The 20,449-nt window shown below is 44.9% G+C and overlaps 2 protein-coding genes across 3 annotated transcripts in view; one reads left to right on the top strand and one right to left on the bottom strand.

Annotated features, from left to right (window-relative positions):
• LOC139264010 (inorganic pyrophosphatase-like) overlaps positions 1-20,449 on the bottom strand; it is a 240,412-nt gene that overhangs the window by 18,782 nt on the left and 201,181 nt on the right. The window lies entirely within an intron of this gene.
• tet2 (tet methylcytosine dioxygenase 2) overlaps positions 1-20,449 on the top strand; it is a 180,609-nt gene that overhangs the window by 137,304 nt on the left and 22,856 nt on the right. For both annotated transcript variants that reach the window (XM_070880077.1, XM_070880072.1), the window contains 3 exons: positions 592-681; positions 14,612-14,749; positions 18,120-18,501. In XM_070880077.1, coding sequence (XP_070736178.1) covers positions 592-681; positions 14,612-14,749; positions 18,120-18,501 — 610 coding nt within the window. The remainder of the gene's footprint in view (positions 1-591; positions 682-14,611; positions 14,750-18,119; positions 18,502-20,449) is intronic.

The following is a 20,449-nucleotide window of genomic DNA, read 5'->3' as shown; positions in this document are numbered from 1 at the left end:
TGAGGTAGAACATTCAACTCTCTCCTGTTATAATTCTATTTGGCACTGTACTTGTGTCTTGTGAGGTATCCTGCAATCCCCCCTTACCAAACTATTCAGAAGGTGCAGGGTTTGAACCATGCTCCATATAGTCTCGGTGAGTGGAGACTGGAGCTCCTGCTCTGAATTCTGGGTTGACATCCAACAGGATACTCACATCCGGTGGCTGTGGGTGATCCCTCCCTCATCATGTGGGTTATGGGAGCCCATAAAACCCTCCCGCCGTATAGGACTAACCACCCTATCGGCTGGTATAAAGATGGTTACAGCCATGGAAGGCACATTGTCAGACTGTTAATCAGCTTGTGAATCCTTCCACTATGAAACAAAAACAGCAATTTAAAGGGGTAATTCTGCAATTGGTGCATTGCCCGCAGGGAGCACATCTTGGCAAATGAGAAGTGCCCAGTCAATAATTTTCCACCCAAATCATGGGCTGCTGCCCTGTGATTTCCCAAGAGTTGCTCCCTGTGAGTGCCGGATTGTGACGTCTGACTTTTGAATCTTTCAGTCATTCCTTTTCTGATGATTAATTTATATATTTCTATTCAGGAGGAAAAACTAGAGGCAAATCTGCAAAACCTGGCAAGCTTATTGGCACCTGTTTACAAGAAGCTTGCTCCAGATGCATTCAACAACCAAGTGAGTGGCTGTCTTTTTTAATTTCACGCATAAGGTCAATATTCAATTGACAGGAACCTCAATGGGAGATGGGGTGTGGAAGCAGAGTCTTGAAAAATGTACCCTAAACTCCTATCAGTTTCAAGGCTGGTGGATACATGACAAATACTTTGACATAAGGGGGCCATGTTAAAAAATACTTTTAGTTGGCTTAGGACATAGTGGGGGTTAATTTTGACTTTGGGTGATACTGTAAAACCAGCGATTGAGCTGCCCATTATAAATCTCCTCCGACATTGAAGTCACTGGATAACTGGTGGCTGAATTGATGTTGCCTGTTTTACATGATCGCCCAAAGTCAAAATTACTCAAGAAAGCCTGAGAAGGTTTAAAGAGTTAAAGCAGAAAACGTCAGGGGTCAGAATTTTAAAATTGGAGTTAGGCCGTTCAGGGGTGATGTCAGGAAGCACAATAGGCTGTTGAGGTCAATAGAAAATTTCAAGACTGTGATGAATAGATTTTGGTTGCGTAAGTGTGTTAAGGGATATGGACCCACGGCGGGTATATGGAGTTGCGAAACAAGATCTAATTGAACGGCAGAACAGGCTCGAGGGGCTGAATTGGCCTATTCCTGGTCCTTTAAAAACCCTCTAGATCAATTTAAAAATAATTCCTTATAGACTGTAAGTTCCATAAGTCTGAATGGGATACTTTGTTTTGTGTTTTCATGTTCCAGGTGAGTACTGTTTGATGCATCACTTTATACTGCTTATAATCAGCTAGCCCGGTTTAATGTGGAGGAGCCTGTGAGAAAGCTGCATGTTACATGTTTCACATCTCAGTGGGTGCAGCCCGAGGTCCCTGGTGGAAGCTGGCACTCCACAGCATGCTTCCTGTAAGTACAATGAGCTCGCAGACAAAAGTGATCAAACTCCACTTTGCCTTGTCTGTGCGGTCAGATGAACACGAGTGTTTTGAGGAGAAATTTCATCAAGGTGTACATTTTACATTTGCCCCAACCTTAGAATATTCTGATGATTATGCTATGAAGAGTAGCACAACTGATCGTCTATAGTGACCCATCTGTACGATGGGCCTGATTGCCAAATTGGAGAAACTGGGGAAGACAGAAGTTTTCACAGTACATTATAAGGATGTTACCTATCCTGTAAGTTGTGGAAGGCGATAATGCCTTAACCCAGTATTAGGAATGGCATGTCTGAATTGCGTGCTAATTTTGGTGAGTCGAATGTCCTTTAACAAGTCCAACTGGAGTCCAAATTGACTCACTTCTACTGTTTCCCTTTGTCTCAAGCCAACTTGTGGATCTAAGTTGGATGTGATGTTTGGGTTACCCATTGGATTAGCCTGGCAGTAGCGGTGGAAATGTGGGGAGTAGGTGCCATGTTTTTCAACTCCTACTTTACCACGAATGAGGGGGTGACAACGAAACAAATGATTCAACTGTAAGGCTTGTTGAGCTTGCGGTGTTAGAATAGAAGCTGTAGCCTTTGCAGTTGACAAGTGGGCCTACAGTGCATTTTCAGTGCAAGATTTATTCCTGTAATCCTCTATGATGTTGTTTATGGATGAGGAAGATCAAGGAGAGTGGGAGTCTCAACTGTGAAGCAAACATCAGAGGAGGATGCACAAAACCTTTCTTATCTGGATCTCTGCAAGAAGGAGTCATGCTGCTGAAGACTCTCACTTTATCAGGGAGGTAGTTACTGAGCTCGGCCATTTCCTGCTGCCACTTACCTGGAGATGCGGTCAAGCATGAGGTCTGCTATAACTGAGGCACTGAAAGCAACATTCACATAAACTCTTCACCTTGCAGCTATGTGCAGGCAAGATCGTGGATATGAGCAAATATGTTGTCAAGCACAGCAGCCGAGACTTCCCAGATACCCTCCACTGAAACTGTGGCACGCTGACCGAATATCGGCAGCAATTGCAGGAAAGAGGCACCGATCTTGTGGCTTCTCTGGAACCTGAAGCACAGTAGACTGTGTGCATGTGTGCAATTTAAGCATCAGGCCAAGTTGCAATTCCACACTTTTGTAATGTGTTCCATGAATGTACAGATGATCTTCGTCCCCAACCTCAAAGTCATACACTTGGTTCAGATTCTTCTGTCACCACTCAGGATGGCGTCATCTTTCCAGGCGAAGACAGGTTTGGAATACTAAAACTTGAATCTGTACATTACCCTCAAACCCCAACACAGAACAGGTACAATAGGCACAGATTTAACTGACTGGGGGAGCTGAGGTGGTTGGGAAACCATCCGGCCATCCATGACCTGAGGCCTGAGGCATTTGAACTCCCGAGCCTTATTTTATAGACCCAGTCATTCTCCCGCCTGAACCCAACAGGAAGCACTGGATGGTCAGACGGTAGGAGCGGGATTTCGATCGGCAGGGGGCTGCCACTGTAGACCCAAAGAAATGGTCATCAGCAGTCAGGTAAGTAGTAAGGAAGGGGGGGTCAGAGGATATTGTGGTCAGGGGTAGATGAAGGGAAGCCTTGGGCATGGAGGCCTAAGAGGAGCCCAGAGGATACCTCCTGCTCTTCTTGGCTCACAAAGAAACATCTTTTTTAAATAGCTTAACCTTTCTGAGCCTCTTTTGGTCCCTATCCGCTTTCCGCCAGTTTGGCCTGATGGGGAAGGCCTTGGATTAAAGATGTTATCAGAGCCCGATCTGCATATTTAAAGAAAGACCCCTACTGTCTTGCATTGGTTGCCCCACTTGCCTGCTCAACAGAGCTGGTTAAAATCGCGACCCGCAGGAAGGCAGCACGATCAGGGTGGGGGGGGGGAAAGACACTGTGGCCATTTTATCTGCCTGCTCGGCCCGATTTCCATGGAGTTAAAATCAACTCTAATGAATCACTCAGGTAGTAGCAATGGGTGTCTGAAAAAATCTTGAGAGTCTTGAAGCAGTGCTTTTGATTTATAGTCGTATTCTAAGCACTGCACCGTGGCACAACTGACAGAGGCCTACTCATGGACTTCAGAGAGGAGCAGCAGCAACACATGGAGGATGAAGATGTGCAGCAGTCATCTCCAGCAGAGATGCTTGGGTTTGAGGGCAACTCTTTCAACTGTTGAACGACTTTTTCCTCTACCCGTGCTGTTGTTGCTTCTCATTCCCACTTCAACCCTCATCAGCATCATCCAGCCTCTGCCCTTCCAGCACATCCCACAGCACCAAAGGACTGTGATTGCACTGGGGTTGTTCAGTTCCGCAGTATGCTTTTCTGGCTTGTGCCAGGAGCACAGAAGGAGAATTCTTTTAATTGTAACAATAAAATGATTGACTGCCAGACACTGATACAGTTGAATGTCGCTATTGATGAGAGATTGAGCGTAGGGAATAGAAGTATAGAGATATACTTCCTGTGCTAATGGTCCTCGATCTTACACTGATTCAAGGGGAGTAAACACCCAGCGGAAGGCTTCCAGCGCTGCTTAGTAGCTCCTTAAAACTCTGCTGACCTGTTTGTGCCAGAGGGTCAGCAGTTGCTGCAGGGATGTCCTATGCTGCTATCAAGGGACAAAACATGTTGTGGGAACAATGAGAGGTCACTTGTGCAGAGCCAGAGGCTGACACGAGAGGCCAATTTGTGATGCTGGATACATGCTGCTACTTGAGGGGAAGTCCTCATAGAGATCAGTGCTCTGCATGAGCAGAGAGCAATGTAATGCCACAAAGTCCCTGAATCCCTTCTTAATGCTCGTCTTCCATTTTGTTCCAAATATGTTGAAGCTGCAGACTATGGCATCTTGCAGTAGCAGGATAGATTCAATGACAATATTTGTGCATATAGCACAGCCTCCACTGCAGGTGCCACTGATGTGCCAATTTTCTAGCCAAGGTACATGCTCCATCACGACATCCTTATAGCATAAATGATCTGCATGCATGGCTCATAATTCCAGCATCTATTGCAAGTAGGCAAGCAGCTCACACCTCAGTTGGGCAAAAAAGAATATTCCTTTATAAACCAGGTATGGTGGGGTCTGAATGCATGAGTATTACTGCACAAGTGGCCATGCGGAGTCTCCCTCCCGCCATGGCTGACGCTTTCTTGGCCTCCTTGTAATAGTACCTCCTATTACACACCCTACAATCTCCCATCATACCTACCCTTGCAAACCTTCAATCTCCCATCATACCTACCCTTGCAAACCCTCAATCTCCCATCATACCTACCCTTGCAAACCCTCAATCTCCCATCATAACTACTCTTGCAAACCTTCAATCTCCCATCATACCTACCCTTGCAAACCCTCAATCTCCCATCATACCTACCCTTGCAAACTTTCCATCAAACCTACCCTTGCAAACCCTCAATCTCCCATCATACCTACCCTTATAAACCCTCAATCCGACATCAAACCTACCCTATACTGGAATTTGTCCTGAATCTCCTCGTAAATTATATTGACCACATTCCCCATATCAATCATTTAGTTACCTATTGAAATAATTTCATTAGATGTTCCTTACGGCTAAAGGCACTGGTTTGTGGTTTTCATGGACAACGTGGAATCTATGAAATAAGATGGTAATTCAATATATTCAGTTGCTGTAAAAGAGCTGTGCTGCTTATGGCCTCTGCTCATTCGAAAAACATGAATTGTTGGGCGGGTGCTGAGGATCTGCTCCAGTGCTATGGTCAGGCTAACTGATCTGTAATTTATACTTGCTGAAAGCCTGTTACAGCTGTAACATTTTCCAGTTCTGATGAAACATTAAGTCTGATTCTTTTCCCACAGATGCTGCTTGACCTGCTGAGTATTCCCAACATTTTCTGTTTTTATTTCAGATTTCCAGCATCAGCAGTATTTTGCCTTTAAGAATTTCTGAGATTCTGTTTAATTCTCACCCCAGAGACTTGAGCACATAATCTAGGCTGTCAATTCAGTACAGTACTGAGGAAGTGTTGCACAGTTGGAGATGCCGTCTTTCAGATGAGATGTTAAACTGAGACCTCATCTGCATTCTCAGGTGGACGTAAAAGATCCCAAAGTACTATTCAGTAAAGAGCAAGGTAGTTCTCCCAGTTTCCTGGCCAACATTTATCCCTCAACTAATACCTAAAAAAAATATATTCTGGCCATTTAGTTAATTGCTGTTTGTGGGACCTTGCTATGCACACATTGGCTGTTGTGTTTCCTACATTACATTACATTACATTACATTACAACAGTGACTACACCTCAAAGTGCTTTGGGGCGTCCTGAGGTTGTGAAAGGTGCTATATAAATGCAAGCCTTTCTTTTTCCAGGCAAATACACATTTGTTTCTCAGTATAGGTCTTAGTAAGTCCTTAACAAGCAGATTTTATTTCTCTACTCTCCTCACACCCATTTAGGCTGTGAGCACAAGTGCGAGTAGCAGTTGTAATTCAAGAGAAGCCCTTTCTGCGTTAACTTCCCAGTTTATTAACAGCTATCTTTCTCACCATCAGAGCAAAGCATACCCATTAAAGTGCAATAGTTCCATCTCACTGCCCTTTCTCATGCCCTCCTGAACACTTCCCTGCTAATGTGTTTAATTGCGGGATCCCGGATGTACCTTGACTTCTACATTACACACCAGACTTTGTTCATTCGTGAGGATTAGATCCAAAATAGATTTTGACTTCACTGGCTGTTCAATAATCTCAACAATCCTACACAATCTCCTTTAGTCAGGCAAGCCTCAGGGTTCCCAGATCCATGCGCTATTGTCCAGAATGGTTTACTCTTGCCCTCCATATGCCCTAAAGTTATCTTGTTTTTCAGAAGTCCTACTTTGTACCGTAATATTTTGACCTCCCTGTCAATTTCCTGGCTTAGTAAGGTCTCCGTGCTGCACTTTTTTCTTCGGCACGTACATTTCCAGTTCTGCTGCTTTCCCAGTTAATAGCTAGTCATCCATTCTTCTTTCTCCCACCATTCATTTGCCCCTTATTTCCCCTGAAGTATATGCTCCTTACTTCATCCTCACTTTCCATAGTAACACTATCCATGTTGTGCAGTACCTGGAACCCACTTGAAACTTTCGGGGCAAAATTGTCCCGTGGCCCGTTCAGGGGTGCTAAACTTTCCGACCCGGGTCAGTTAACATCCGGGCTGAAATTGCCTACCGGCGACGCTAACAGGGCTCAAAAAAGGGGCAATTTCAGCCCCTTTGTTTTCCTGCATTAATTCCCACCTCTCTTACCGCTTTTCTTTACTGTTACCCACTGACAGTCCCCTCACCCCATCTCTTCCTGCTATCATTTTCCTAGCAGGCACCTTGTGCTGGTCAACCCTGGTCGATCCACTCAGCTGCCTGAGCTACTGAGACCAGGATCAGCAATGCATCATCAACGGTCTGCTTGCACTCACTGATCTGCTCTCAAAACCAATACCGGTTCCTTCAGAATCTTAATTCGCAATGTTCACAGAACAATCTACAGCAAGAGTTATCACAACACATTCGGATCATTAGTCACACATCACACTCCATCTCCTGTGTCAATAAGAGTGTATCTTCATACTTCACCCCCTAGATTTGTGCTTTTCTCCGTTTGCTACTTACCAGTGATACTGAGGCACAGAGCAGTGAAAGGCCATGCAAAATAAGGGGCTGCAATTTACAAGAACAAGTTTGTAACCATCAACGCATATTTTGTTGTTCATTTGCATCTTATCTAGAAAGTTCCATGGGACAGTGAAACAACGGAAACCAGCAGTGTTGGTTTTGTGTGACGCATAAAATCTAAATGCAGGACACTTTTTCCTGATTCAGCACTTTTCTACACTACAAAATAATGAAAGCTTTACAATAATATGATTGTGTATGCAGGATGGAAGCTTCACTTTTCTGAGTCCTAGGTACCTGGGCTGGCCCAATCTGTGCTCGCAGCAGGCAAGATACCTCAAGCACTCAAAATTAGGTCCACCCAGTTTCAGAGCCACAACTTAATTGTATTTATACGACATGTAACACCTATTTCTACCAGGTGAATTCTGTTGATGTCATGAATTGATATCCTTCTCACAGTTGACAGCAATTAATCATTTTATCCATTGTTGGTGATCGATCTCCTGGAGCTAGTAATTAGTCAGCAAGGAGTATTCCCATACTCGGGGAGGGAGAGTTTCCGCTTTGGCGCAATTGCTGATTCTGGCACAAATTACAGCCAAAATTGCACCTAATTATGAAAAGTTTTTTCCCCCCTGGGTTTCCACTCAAACTTATTTGCATATCACTGAATGCAAACTCTGCTACAACCCAGCGCAATCGTGCAGAGTTTTAAAATGTAATCTCTTTTTAAATTTTGCTTTAAACAATATACCCCTAATTATTTAAGAGTGGTAACTTTGTGCAGTTTGATTAATACAGGTAAAAATGGGTTTATCACAAAATATAAGTGATGCATTCATAATAAAGGATGAAACGGAGTACTATGAACAATGAGCAAGTGTGACCTTCGCTCCTTTAATAAGATTCCAGAGTGCAGGTACCTCGTGGGTGGCCTGCTTATATACCGTGCTTCCAAGGGATTCCAATAGGTAGGCCCTCTGGTGGTAGTGTGATACAGGTTGCAAGGGGTTAAATACATAACAGTAATCATTTTAAATCACAGTGTCAATTCATCACCTATGAGTAACCTGATTTTAAATGACTGAAAATTACTTAAAAAAAATATGCAAAACTATTTTTTTGTTAGATTGGGGTACAGTAGTGAGTTCCTCCATAAGTTTAAAAGAAAAAAAATCATGCAAAACCTTTCAAAACGTACTTAGTGACCTTGCGCCCCAAAGTTCCAGCTTGATATTTAGAGCCTCCTTCAAGGCCTTCAAACGAGCGCAATTAGAGGAAACTCCCAATGGTGATTAACTCATCCAGGGGGTGTGGCCAGTTTTGTGGACGGAGCCGGCTTCTAACGCGAGGTTTTTAAACTAACGTACAAAATCACGCAAACTCGATTTGCGCTGAACGCAATTTGCACTTAAGATTCCACAATCTTTTGCACCAGTTACGCCGATATCGGGGAAATTGTCCATGAGCTCCTCACACTTGTTGTTGGAGGTGAGTGTGGTGGAGACAGGGGAGAGGGGTTTAAGGAGATGGCTAGCAGTAGAGAATAGTAGCCTGGGGTTATTTTTGCAATCCAGAATGATCCTGGAATAGTGAGCAGTTTTTGTAGATGAGTAACAACTGATAGTGTTTTGTGTGTTCGAGCCAGATCTGGCGGTGAATGGCTAAACCAGTTGTCCGCCACGCCCTTTTGATTTGAGGGAACAAAGGTGAGGACTGTACCAGGGGGAACGGTAAGGGTGGGGGAGAGTAATCATTTTAATCGGGACTAGGACATCAAAGGTGGTAGTGAGTGTGTGATTGAGCAGATCGGTGGCAGAAGGATTAAGTGGTCTGTAGACTACACCTATTGGTGTGATTGATCCTTTATTATCTTTTTTTAATCTTTATTTTTATTATATTTTTATTATCTTTTATCTCTATCCATATGGATTCTATATGGATAGAGATAAAAGATCTTGCTGATAGCGGAGACACTTTTTTCTATTGCCATTTTTATCCCTAATAAGTACAGCAATTCGACCTCCTCTTTTTCCCTCTCTATCTCTTTTAAATATGTTATACCCTGCAATATTTAATCGCCAGTACTGATTTTTCTGTAGCCATGTCTCAGTAATCCCTACTATGTCTGGTTCCTCGCAATGCATGATTGCCTCCAGCTCCTCTGTTTTATTACCGACACTGTGTGCATTGCTGTACAGAAAGTTTAACTCAATTTTAATAGGATCTCCTCTCACTTTATGTTGAACCATCGTTTTAGACTCATGTTCTATAACTCTATTTATTCCCTTGCCATCAATGTCCTCCCTTACTTTATTCTTTCCTATGCTCTCTTTTCCTGTTTTGTTTATATTTATGCTAGTTACGTTTCTTGTAGATTCCTCCCCCCATCTTACTAGTTTAAAGTTTTTGCCACTTCACTATTTACCCTTTCTGCTAAGACATGGATCCCATCCCATTTCAGGTCGAGTCCAACCCATCGGTACATCTCCTTGTCCCAGAAAAGAAACCCCTCTTTCCTACACCAGCCCTTTAACCACATGTTAATTCTCCTGATCGGTCTGCCTCTATGCCAATTTGCATATGGTTCGGGCATTAATCCAGAGATTCCTACCCTCAAGGTCCTGCTTTTTAATTTAGAGCCTAACTCCTGATACTCCCTCAGCAGGACCTTCTCACTGTTTCTACCTATGTCGTTTGTTCCAACATGGACCACGACAACTGGATTTACCCCCTCCCTTTCTAAGTTCCTCTCCAGCCGCCGAGAGATATCCCTTACCCTGGCAACACACCCTTTGGGATTCTCGTTCTTGGCTGCAGAGGACACTAGCTATTCCCCTACTTACAGAGTACTCTATTACTACCACATTTCGATTTTGCTCCCCCCCACCCCGGATAGCCTTCTGAGCCACAGTGCCTTGGTCTGCATTGTGGCTGTCCTGCCTGCAGTCTTTCTCCTGGTCATCAAAGGTAACGAGTATATATCATATATGTTGGACAGGACCAGTATCTGCAGGACCTCCTTCTCAACCTCTCCTAAATCCCTATTACCTGGCTCCCTAACAGTCATACTCTCCCTTTCCTGAACTTGTGCTTTCCTCTGGGGTGTGATTGTATTGTGGATAAGACTGTCCAGAAATTCCTCCCCCTCCCTTATGTGTCGGAGTGTCTCCAGCTCATACTCTAGTCATCTCCTGCAGACGTGTTTGCTCGGAAACATAGAAACATAGAAAATAGGTGCAGGAGTAGGCCATTCAGCCCTTCTAGCCTGCACCGCCATTCAATGAGTTCATGGCTGAACATGAAACTTCAGTAGCCCCTTCCTGCTTTCTCGCCATAACCCTTGATCCCCCGAGTAGTAAGGACTTCATCTAACTCCCTTTTGAATATATTTAGTGAATTGGCCTCAACTACTTTCTGTGGTAGAGAATTCCACAGGTTCACCACTCTCTGGGTGAAGAAGTTTCTCCTCATCTCGGTCCTAAATGGCTTACCCCTTATCCTCAGACTGTGACCCCTGGTTCTGGACTTCCCCAACATTGGGAACATTCTTTCTGCATCTAACCTGTCTAAACCCGTCAGAATTTTAAACGTTTCTATGAGGTCCCCTCTCATTCTTCTGAACTCCAGTGAATACAAGCCCAGTTGATCCAATCTTTCTTGATAGGTCAGTCCCGCCATCCCGGGAATCAGTCTGGTGAACCTTCGCTGCACTCCCTCAATAGCAAGAATGTCCTTCCTCAAGTTAGGAGACCAAAACTGTACACAATACTCCAGGTGTGGCCTCACCAAGGCCCTGTACAACTGTAGCAACACCTCCCTGCCCCTGTATTCAAATCCCCTCGCTATGAAGGCCAACATGCCATTTGCTTTCTTAACCGCCTGCTGTACCTGCATGCTAACCTTCAATGACTGATGTACCATGACACCCAGGTCTCGTTGCACCTTCCCTTTTCCTAATCTGTCACCATTCAGATAATAGTCTGTCTCTCTGTTTTTACCACCAAAGTGGATAACCTCACATTTATCCACATTATACTTCATCTGCCATGCATTTGCCCACTCACCTAACCTATCCAAGTCACTCTGCAGCCTAATAGCATCCTCCTCGCAGCTCACACTGCCACCCAACTTAGTATCATCCGCAAATTTGGAGATACTGCATTTAATCCCCTCGTCTAAATCATTAATGTACAATGTAAACAGCTGGGGCCCCAGCACAGAACCTTGCGGCACTCCACTAGTCACTGCCTGCCATTCTGAAAAGTACCCGTTTACTCCTACTCTTTGCTTCCTGTCTGACAACCAGTTCTCAATCCACGTCAGCACACTACCCCCAATCCCATGTGCTTTAACTTTGTCGAAAGCCTTCTGAAAGTCCAAATATACCACATCAACTGGTTCTCCTTTGTCCACTTTACTGGAAACATCCTCAAAAAATTCCAGAAGATTTGTCAAGCATGATTTCCCTTTCACAAATCCATGCTGACTTGGACCTATCATGTCACCATTTTCCAGATGCACTGCTATGACATCCTTAATAATTGATTCTATCATTTTACCCACTACTGAGGTCAGGCTGACCGGTCTATAATTCCCTGTTTTCTCTCTCCCTCCTTTTTTAAAAAGTGGGGTTACATTGGCTACCCTCCACTCCATAGGAACTGATCCAGAGTCAATGGAATGTTGGAAAATGACTGTCAATGCATCCGCTATTTCCAAGGCCACCTCCTTAAGTACTCTAGGATGCAGTCCATCAGGCCCTGAGGATTTATCGGCCTTCAATCCCATCAATTTCCCCAGCACAATTTCCCGACTAATAAAGATTTCCCTCAGTTCCCCCTCCTTACTAGACCCTCTGACCCCTTTTATATCCGGAAGGTTGTTTGTATCCTCCTTAGTGAATACCGAACCAAAGTACTTGTTCAATTGGTCTGCCATTTCTTTGTTCCCCGTTATGACTTCCCCTGATTCTGACTGCAGGGGACCTACGTTTGTCTTCACCAACCTTTTTCTCTTTACATACCTATAGAAACTTTTGCAATCCGCCTTAATGTTCCCTGCAAGCTTCTTCTCGTACTCCATTTTCCCTGCCCTAATCAAACCCTTTGTCCTCCTCTGCTGAGTTCTAAATTTCTCCCAGTCCCCAGGTTCGCTGCTATTTCTGGCCAATTTGTATGCCACTTCCTTGGCTTTAATACTATCCCTGATTTCCCTAGATAGCCACGGTTGAGCCACCTTCCCTTTTTTATTTTTACGCCAGACAGGAATGTACAATTGTTGTAATTCATCCATGCGGTCTCTAAATGTCTGCCATTGCCCATCCACAGTCAACCCCCTAAGTATCATTCGCCAATCTATCCTAGCCAATTCACGCCTCATACCTTCAAAGTTACCCTTCTTTAAGTTCTGGACCATGGTCTCTGAAATTACTGTTTCATTCTCCATCCTAATGCAGAATTCCACCATATTATGGTCACTCTTCCCCAAGGGGCCTCGCACAATGAGATTGCTAATTAATCCTCTCTCATTACACAACACCCAGTCTAAGATGGCCTCCCCCCTAGTTGGTTCCTCAACATATTGGTCTAGAAAACCATCCCTTATGCACTCCAGGAAATCCTCCTCCACCGTATTGCTTCCAGTTTGGCCAGCCCAATCTATGTGCATATTAAAGTCACCCATTATAACTGCTACACCTTTATTGCATGCACCCCTAATTTCCTGTTTGATGCCCTCCCCAACATCCCTATTACTGTTTGGAGGTCTGTACACAACTCCTACTAACGTTTTTTGCCCTTTGGTGTTCTGCAGCTCTACCCATATAGATTCCACATCATCCAAGCTAATGTCTTTCCTAACTATTGCATTAATCTCCTCTTTAACCAGCAATGCTACCCCACCTCCTTTTCCTTTTATTCTATCCTTCCTGAATGTTGAATACCCCTGAATGTTGAGTTCCCAGCCCTGATCATCCTGGAGCCACGTCTCCGTAATCCCAATCACATCATATTTGTTAACATCTATTTGCACAATTAATTCATCCACCTTATTGCGGATACTCCTTGCATTAAGACACAAAGCCTTCAGGCTTGTTTTATTAACACCCTTTGTCCTTTTAGAATTTTGCTGTACAGTGGCCCTTTTTGTTCTTTGCCTTGGGTTTCTCTGCCCTCCACTTTTCCTCATCTCCTTTCTGTCTTTTGCTTTTGTCTCCTTTTTGTTTCCCTCTGTCTCCGTGCATTGGTTCCCATCCCCCTGCCATATTAGTTTAAATCCTCCCCAACAGCACTAGCAAACACTCCCCCTAGGACATTGGTTCCGGTCCTGCCCAGGTGCAGACCGTCCGGTTTGTACTGGTCCCACCTCCCCCAGAACCGGTCCCAATGCCCCAGGAATTTGAATCCCTCCCTGCTGCACCACTGCTCAAGCCACGTATTCATCTGCGCTATCCTGCGATTCCTACTCTGACTATCACGTGGCACTGGTAGCAATCCCGAGATTACTACTTTTGAGGTCCTACTTTTTAATTTAGCTCCTAGCTCCTTAAATTCGTTTCGTAGGACCTCATCCCTTTTTTTACCTATGTCGTTGGTACCAATGTGCACCACGACAACTGGCTGTTCTCCCTCCCATTTCAGAATGTCCTGCACCCGCTCCGAGACATCCTTGACCCTTGCTGTCCACAAACTCCCACATACTGCAGTTCAAACACACAACCTGCTGTGCCATATCTTAGTCTAGCCTTATTTTATTTATTTAATTAGTTAAAGTCTTTATTTATAGTTATATTAATTAATTTAACTACCGTAGTTAAGCTATAAATTTAATACAGTACTTTATAGTTAACCATACCTAGTTTAAACCACTGTCCTAGGTTAGAGAGAAAAGAGAGGAAAAAAACCTTAATACTCAATACTCACCAACCAAACACCTACCTGCTTGTCCCGTGATGTCAATCCTTGTTTTTTTTGGAAATCGTCGAAGGTTCCACTGCTGCTGATACCACCTCCAATTAGGTTCTCCACCCTCTTCTCCGAACAGATGCCTCCACAATATAATTGTAGTTGTGTTCTGATTGAAATACATGCACAATGGATGAGTCAATGTATTCAATTTCATGCGTTCCTGTATAGCTGTGACTAGACCAACAGAAAGAAACTTGTCTTTTTTCCTGATATAAAAGCAGTTTCACTCCCACTCAGTATCACCCGTTGTGCTGCAGACTTCTGATGCAGGAAACTCAGTATATGATTGAGCTCACAAAAAGCCAGGGGAGAATTAAACAGAAGGAAACTGCAATGGGCAAGTTGTACAAGACATGATTTTTTTATTGCAAATGAATAATGCTTTATACTTTTTTTATACAGGTTGAATTTGAGCAGAGGGCACCAGACTGCCGGCTTGGCCAGACGGATGGCCATCCATTCTCAGGGGTGACTGCTTGTGTAGATTTTTGTGCCCATGCTCACAGAGATTTGCACAACATGCAGAATGGCAGCACAGTGGTATGTACAAATTCACTTCTTAAGCATTTTGTTCCAATCATAGACCTTCCAACTTATTCACCTGCACTTGTCACTTAACTCAATCCGCCACAGCTAACTCACCTTCGTGTAACTCAATCACAAGCATGTAATTGACACAACTCCTCTTAACCCAGTCACCTGCACTAACTCAGTCCCTTGCGCGAACCCAATCACCTGCACTAATTCAGTCACCTGCACTAATTCAATCACCTACACTAACTCAATCAATCACCGCCTCTTAACCCAATTACCTGCACTTCACTGAATCACCAGCACTTAATCATTGACATTTAACTCAAATCACCCAGATATAATTCAATCAAATTCAAATAACTAAAATCTTGTGCACATAACTCAATCACCCATATATAAATCAAAAGCCATATTTAACTCAGTCGCCTGCATGAACCCAGTCAGCTGCACTAACTCAATCGCCTACACTAACCCAATCACTCAGTCACCTGCACTAACCCAATCATCTACATTTAATTCAATTACCTACACTAACTCAGTTATTTACATTTAACTCAATCACAATTGCTCACATTTAAATCAAAAATCACATTTAATTCAGTCACCAGCACTTAATCACCTCCACTGAAGCAATCACAGGCATTAAACTTAAACACCTATATTTAACTCAATCGCTAGCATTTAACACAACCAATACCATTTAACTCAGTAGTGCATATTTAACTCAGTCACCAATAATTAACTCAATCATCTGCACTTATTTGAAGCCCCCATATTTAATACAATTACCAGCATTTTTTAATGTAATAGACTTATTTGATGACTTAGATTACAGGTAGATTGTGTATAACACTGTCTAGTTTGTGACTGTCCAGAACTTCTGTAAATGTCAAGCAGCTCCTGAATCTCAATCACTTGCACTAACTGAATCACCTACAGTGATGTGAAGTTATTGTGGCTACACGTTTGACAATTGGCTGCCTTCACCCTCATACATTTTTCTTGGTTAGAATCACAACCATCTAAAATGTTTCAGTTACAGGGCAACTTTCAGCCCTGCACTTTGCAGCCCTGCATTCACTGTGCACACTAAACATGGGGACCCTGATGCTAAAAGTGGCTTCACAAAAGAGCAGTGCTGAATGGGTTTCTCTTCATAGCAAGTGTATTAGCAAGTATTCAGTGTCAAACACATAATGGGAGGGGTGAAAATTTAACCGTTTTACCTTTTTTTTAACCACCCTGGGTCACACAACTTTCATTAAAGAGACAATGTGTATTTACAATCTCCCACAGAGATATGCTTTAAATTTAAGTGTGAAACTGTTAAGTCAGGTTTTCTGGAAGGCCTGTCTATGCACCAAGCATTTCATTATGCATACATATTCTTCTGTAGGTTGCCCCATCAAAGGCTTCATCTTAGCAGCAGAATTCACCTTCTGGGGAGCTGGCACCTCTGCTATCCTTTCCCCATGTCCTGGCTGCAGGCCACTCATGCTCAGTGTCTCACCATGTGCAGATCCCACCTCTAACCTATCCTCTAAACTAAACGGCGTGTCAGTATCTGAGCTGACGACTGCGAGTGTGAAATTGAGTCACACTGCTGTGTCTTCATCAGTGCCTTGTTGTTCTTCTATTTCATGCTCCTCTATCCGTGCCTGGCCAGGTGTCAGTTCTTGGCTATCTGAAAGGAGAAAGGCACAAGGGTAAGGTTGTTGTGAGGGCAAGTGGGGGGGGGGCGGTGGGAAAGCAAAAGGTGCATGCTTACCCCATGTGCAGCTTGTAAATCAGAAGAGATTGTAAGATGAGGGGGAGGTGGGATGTGAGAAGGATTACATCTGAGGATACCGGCATCTTGTATTCTTTCAGCCCTGCTGCTGGCCATGGGCTCAGCCATGCCCCTGCCAATAATGGCCAGCACCGTCTTCTCCGTGGGGGTCAGGTTATGCTGGCGCGCCTGTCCCCTGTCGGTTAGGTTCTGCTGGCGCCAGTTGTGAGCCTCCTTTTCCTGCAAGAGAAAGGAAAGTGTCAATGAGTGTGGTGCAAGGTGTTTGGGTGATATGCCTTTCATGTTGGAATAGCTGACAGTGTGCGCAAGCTGTGAGATGTGAATGTGAGGCTTACAGCAGTGGTAAGTGTGTGAGGGTGAGATGAAGTGATATATGTGAGGTTTGAGTTGTGTTTGATAGAGATTGTTGGTGGTTGAGTGGTGAGGGTGTGGTGCATTGGGCAGTGGGTGAGCTTATTGGTGCAGATGGTGAGATATGGCATTTGAAGATAAATTCACTGACCTTGACATCTCGTGTGAGATCATAAAAATTCTACCTGCACTGTGTCCAGGTCCTCGGGGCTATGTGCTGGCATTCACCACAGCGGCTATCTGTTTCCATTGGATTTTACACATTTGCCTAAAAGGCCTCCTGGCCCCCAGTGGAAACAGGTCCTCTCTCAAGTTGACCTCCTGTACCACCTCCAGTGCTGCATTGGAGAATCTTTGTGCACACTCTCTCCCCTGTTGTAACATCATTGGTGTTTTTTCCCTCCTCTTGCTCTCTTCCCCAGCTGGTTGAATGAGTTGCTGCAGGCAAAATGTACCTCCCCTTTAAGAGGTGCAGACTGCCTTTAGAGGTGCAGGCTAGCTTTAAGTGATGCTAGCCTCCCACGAACTTGGGCCCCCTGCTGAGCATTCAGCCACTCAGCAGCTCGTTCAGTGCTGGGCTGAAACTCTTTTTGGAGTTCACCTGCAAAAACATAAAACATTAAACCGTGCCACCCGACCTGGGTGACACACCAGACATTTACAAGGCCCTTTTTTCCTTTTTTTTTTGTGTTTTTCATTTTTTTGGGGGGTTTTTTTGGGCGCTAAAATCACATTTTTCCAGTGCCCCCTATAAAAGGGAAGGGGACACTAAAAGCACCGGCAATTAAAACAAATTAAACTTTAAAACGTAAAATCAAATTAAAATTTGGTTGCCGGGAGTGCTGGGCTGAACACCGTAATCATGCTGATCAGCAGGCAACGCAAATTTATCATGCTGCCTGTATTCCTTTGAACGGGCATGGGTTAATCATGCATCGCGATCCCGTGTCCGTTTTCGGGGGTAATCAAATTTTTAGCCTAAAATCACCAAAGTTCTTTGTGTGACCTCTCCCTCATGTTTTTCACAATGATTTCAAAAGAAGTTGTTAAGCAGTATTAGTAAGAAGGGGAAGGTGTTATTCGCTCCTAGGTTAGATTTTTCCCAGTTAGAAGTGCAGAATTCCATTTGTATCTGAGCCTTGCATAACAAGGTCAGATACAAGTTAAGTTGTACAACAAAGAAATTTATTACTGAAAAAAGAATTGACGAATCCTGTTTTTCACTATCACGCGCAGGTTTGTACACTTACCAAAGAAGACAATCGGGTTATTGGCCAAATACCAGACGACGAACAGCTCCACGTGCTGCCTTTGTACAAAATCTCTCCTACCGATGAGTTTGGAAGTGTAGAAGCTCAGGAGGAAAAGATCAAGCAAGGTGCTATTCAGATGCTAAACTCCTTCCCCCGTGTAGTGAGAATGTTGGCTCATCCTGTCAAGACCGGGCGGCAGAAGAAGGAAGCCAAGAAGGCGGCTGCAGCGGCCGCAGCAGCAGAGAGGCTCTTGCATCAGGAGAACAGTGCTGTGAAAGCAGAAAAGGGCCATTCGACAGCAGCACGATCGAATCAGGCCAGCTCGGAGAAGGCAGTAGCCAACCAGCAAATGTCAAGTAATTTAGGTAAAACCAATTCCAGATTTTCAGCCACTCTCTCTAGACTTGCCCAGAGTTGTATTTTAAACATTAAATGCTTGCCTTCCCTAACATATTTAGATGTTTTGACGTTTCCCTGGTGTAGCACAATACCACAACTGGAGGATTACTGTTATCTATAGACATGAAGTCTTTAAAAAATGTGAGCCCTGAATTGACAGCGTGAAATACTAACAAGAGAAAGCTCAACGTGTTTGTCTGAAATTCAACTCTGTTGTTTGAGCAGAGGTGCTAGCCTGTTTAAAATAAATGGGTGAACTCCTCTATTAAAACAGAAAATGGCAACTTCAAACAAATACAGTAAGCATTTGCACATTAGTGTCCCAGGGTCTAAATTCAGAGCCATGTAATTTAATAAATTATTCACAATTTAATAAATAATTTGTGTAACGCCTTTAAAATCAATAATGCATTCGATATATTTTGGCTTCATGCTGCAGTATGGCCCTTATAATCTCCTTTCTCTTTTCTTTGCTGTACAGCATTGCCTTCCACTGTACATCATTAATTCTTCATTGTACTGCACAGTACTTCAATGTACATCACTTATTCTTCAATGCACTTCACTATACTTCTTCATTGTATTCTGTACCTATATTTCTTCTCTGCACTTTTTAAGTTGTGCTGCTTTACCAGGCTGAGTGGTCCCAGCACCTAATTCCACCCCTCCCTCTCCCCCCCCTCCCTCCCTCCCTCTCTCTTCCCCCCCCCCCTCCCTCCCTCTTCCCCCCCCCCCCTCCCTCCCTCTTCCCCCCCCCCTCCCTCCCTCTCTCTTCCCCCCCCCCTCCCTCCCTCTCTCTTCCCCCCCCTCTCTTCCCCCCCCTCCCTCTCTCTTCCCCCCCTCCCTCTCTCTTCCCCCCCTCTCTCTCCCCCCCTCTCTCTTCCCCCCTCTCTCTCTCTTCCCCCCCTCTCTCTCTCTTCCCCCCCTCCCTCTCTCTTTCCCCCCCTCCCTCTCTCTTCCCCCCCTCCCTCTCTCTTCCCCCCCCTCCCTCTCTCTTCCCCCCCTCCCTCTCTCTTCCCCCCCTCCCTCTCTCTTCCCCCCCTCCCTCTCTCTTCCCCCCCTCCCTCTCTCTTTCCCCCCTCCCTCTCTCTCCTCCCTCTCTCTTCCCCCCCCTCCCTCTCTCTTCCCCCCCCTCCCTCTCTCTTCCCCCCCCCCTCCCTCTCTCTTCCCCCCCCTCCCTCTCTCTTCCCCCCCCTCCCTCTCTCTTCCCCCCCCTCCCTCTCTCTTCCCCCCCCTCCCTCTCTCTTCCCCCCCCTCCCTCTCTCTTTCCCCCCCCTCCCTCTCTTTCCCCCCCTCCCTCTCTCTTTCCCCCCCTCCCTCTCTCTTTCCCCCCCCTCCCTCTCTCTTTCCCCCCCCTCCCTCTCTCTTTTCCCCCCCCCTCTCTCTTTCCCCCCCCCTCCCTCTCTCTTTCCCCCCCCTCCCACTCTCTTTCCCCCCCTCCCTCTCTCTTTCCCCCCCTCCCTCTCTCTTTCCCCCCCCTCCCTCTCTCTTCCCCCCCCTCCCTTCTCTCTCCCCCCCCCTCCCTTCTCTCTCCCTCCCTCTCTTGCCTTTCCTGCTGCTGCTGTCCGGGCATCTGCTGCACTTACCTGCACCGATTTCCTTACCTGCGCCGATTTCTTTAATTCTCCGCAAGGGTTTTCTTGCCCTTTAGGGTTGTCCTAAAGGGCATGCATGAACAGAGAAACCTGGGGGCATATGTGCACACCTTCCCCTTCTTACTAATACATACGCTGGCCTAAGTAGAAATGGAGTAACTATTAGCTAGCGAAAGTTGCTTAAATGAGCAGAATTGGAATAGATGGCTGGTAACGCCCCCTTTTGAGCAAAAAGAAACTTACCTAAAAAAAATGTAACGTAAGTCAGTTACACTGGTGCAAATTGATTGGGGAAACTGGGGATTTTTAAGTTAGGCCA

Source organism: Pristiophorus japonicus, chromosome 1 (genome assembly GCF_044704955.1).
Source record: "Pristiophorus japonicus isolate sPriJap1 chromosome 1, sPriJap1.hap1, whole genome shotgun sequence".
In the NCBI taxonomy this organism is placed as follows: Eukaryota; Metazoa; Chordata; class Chondrichthyes; family Pristiophoridae; genus Pristiophorus; species Pristiophorus japonicus.
Note: the sequence above shows the minus strand (reverse complement) of the source record. Positions and strands in the feature narration are given on the sequence as shown.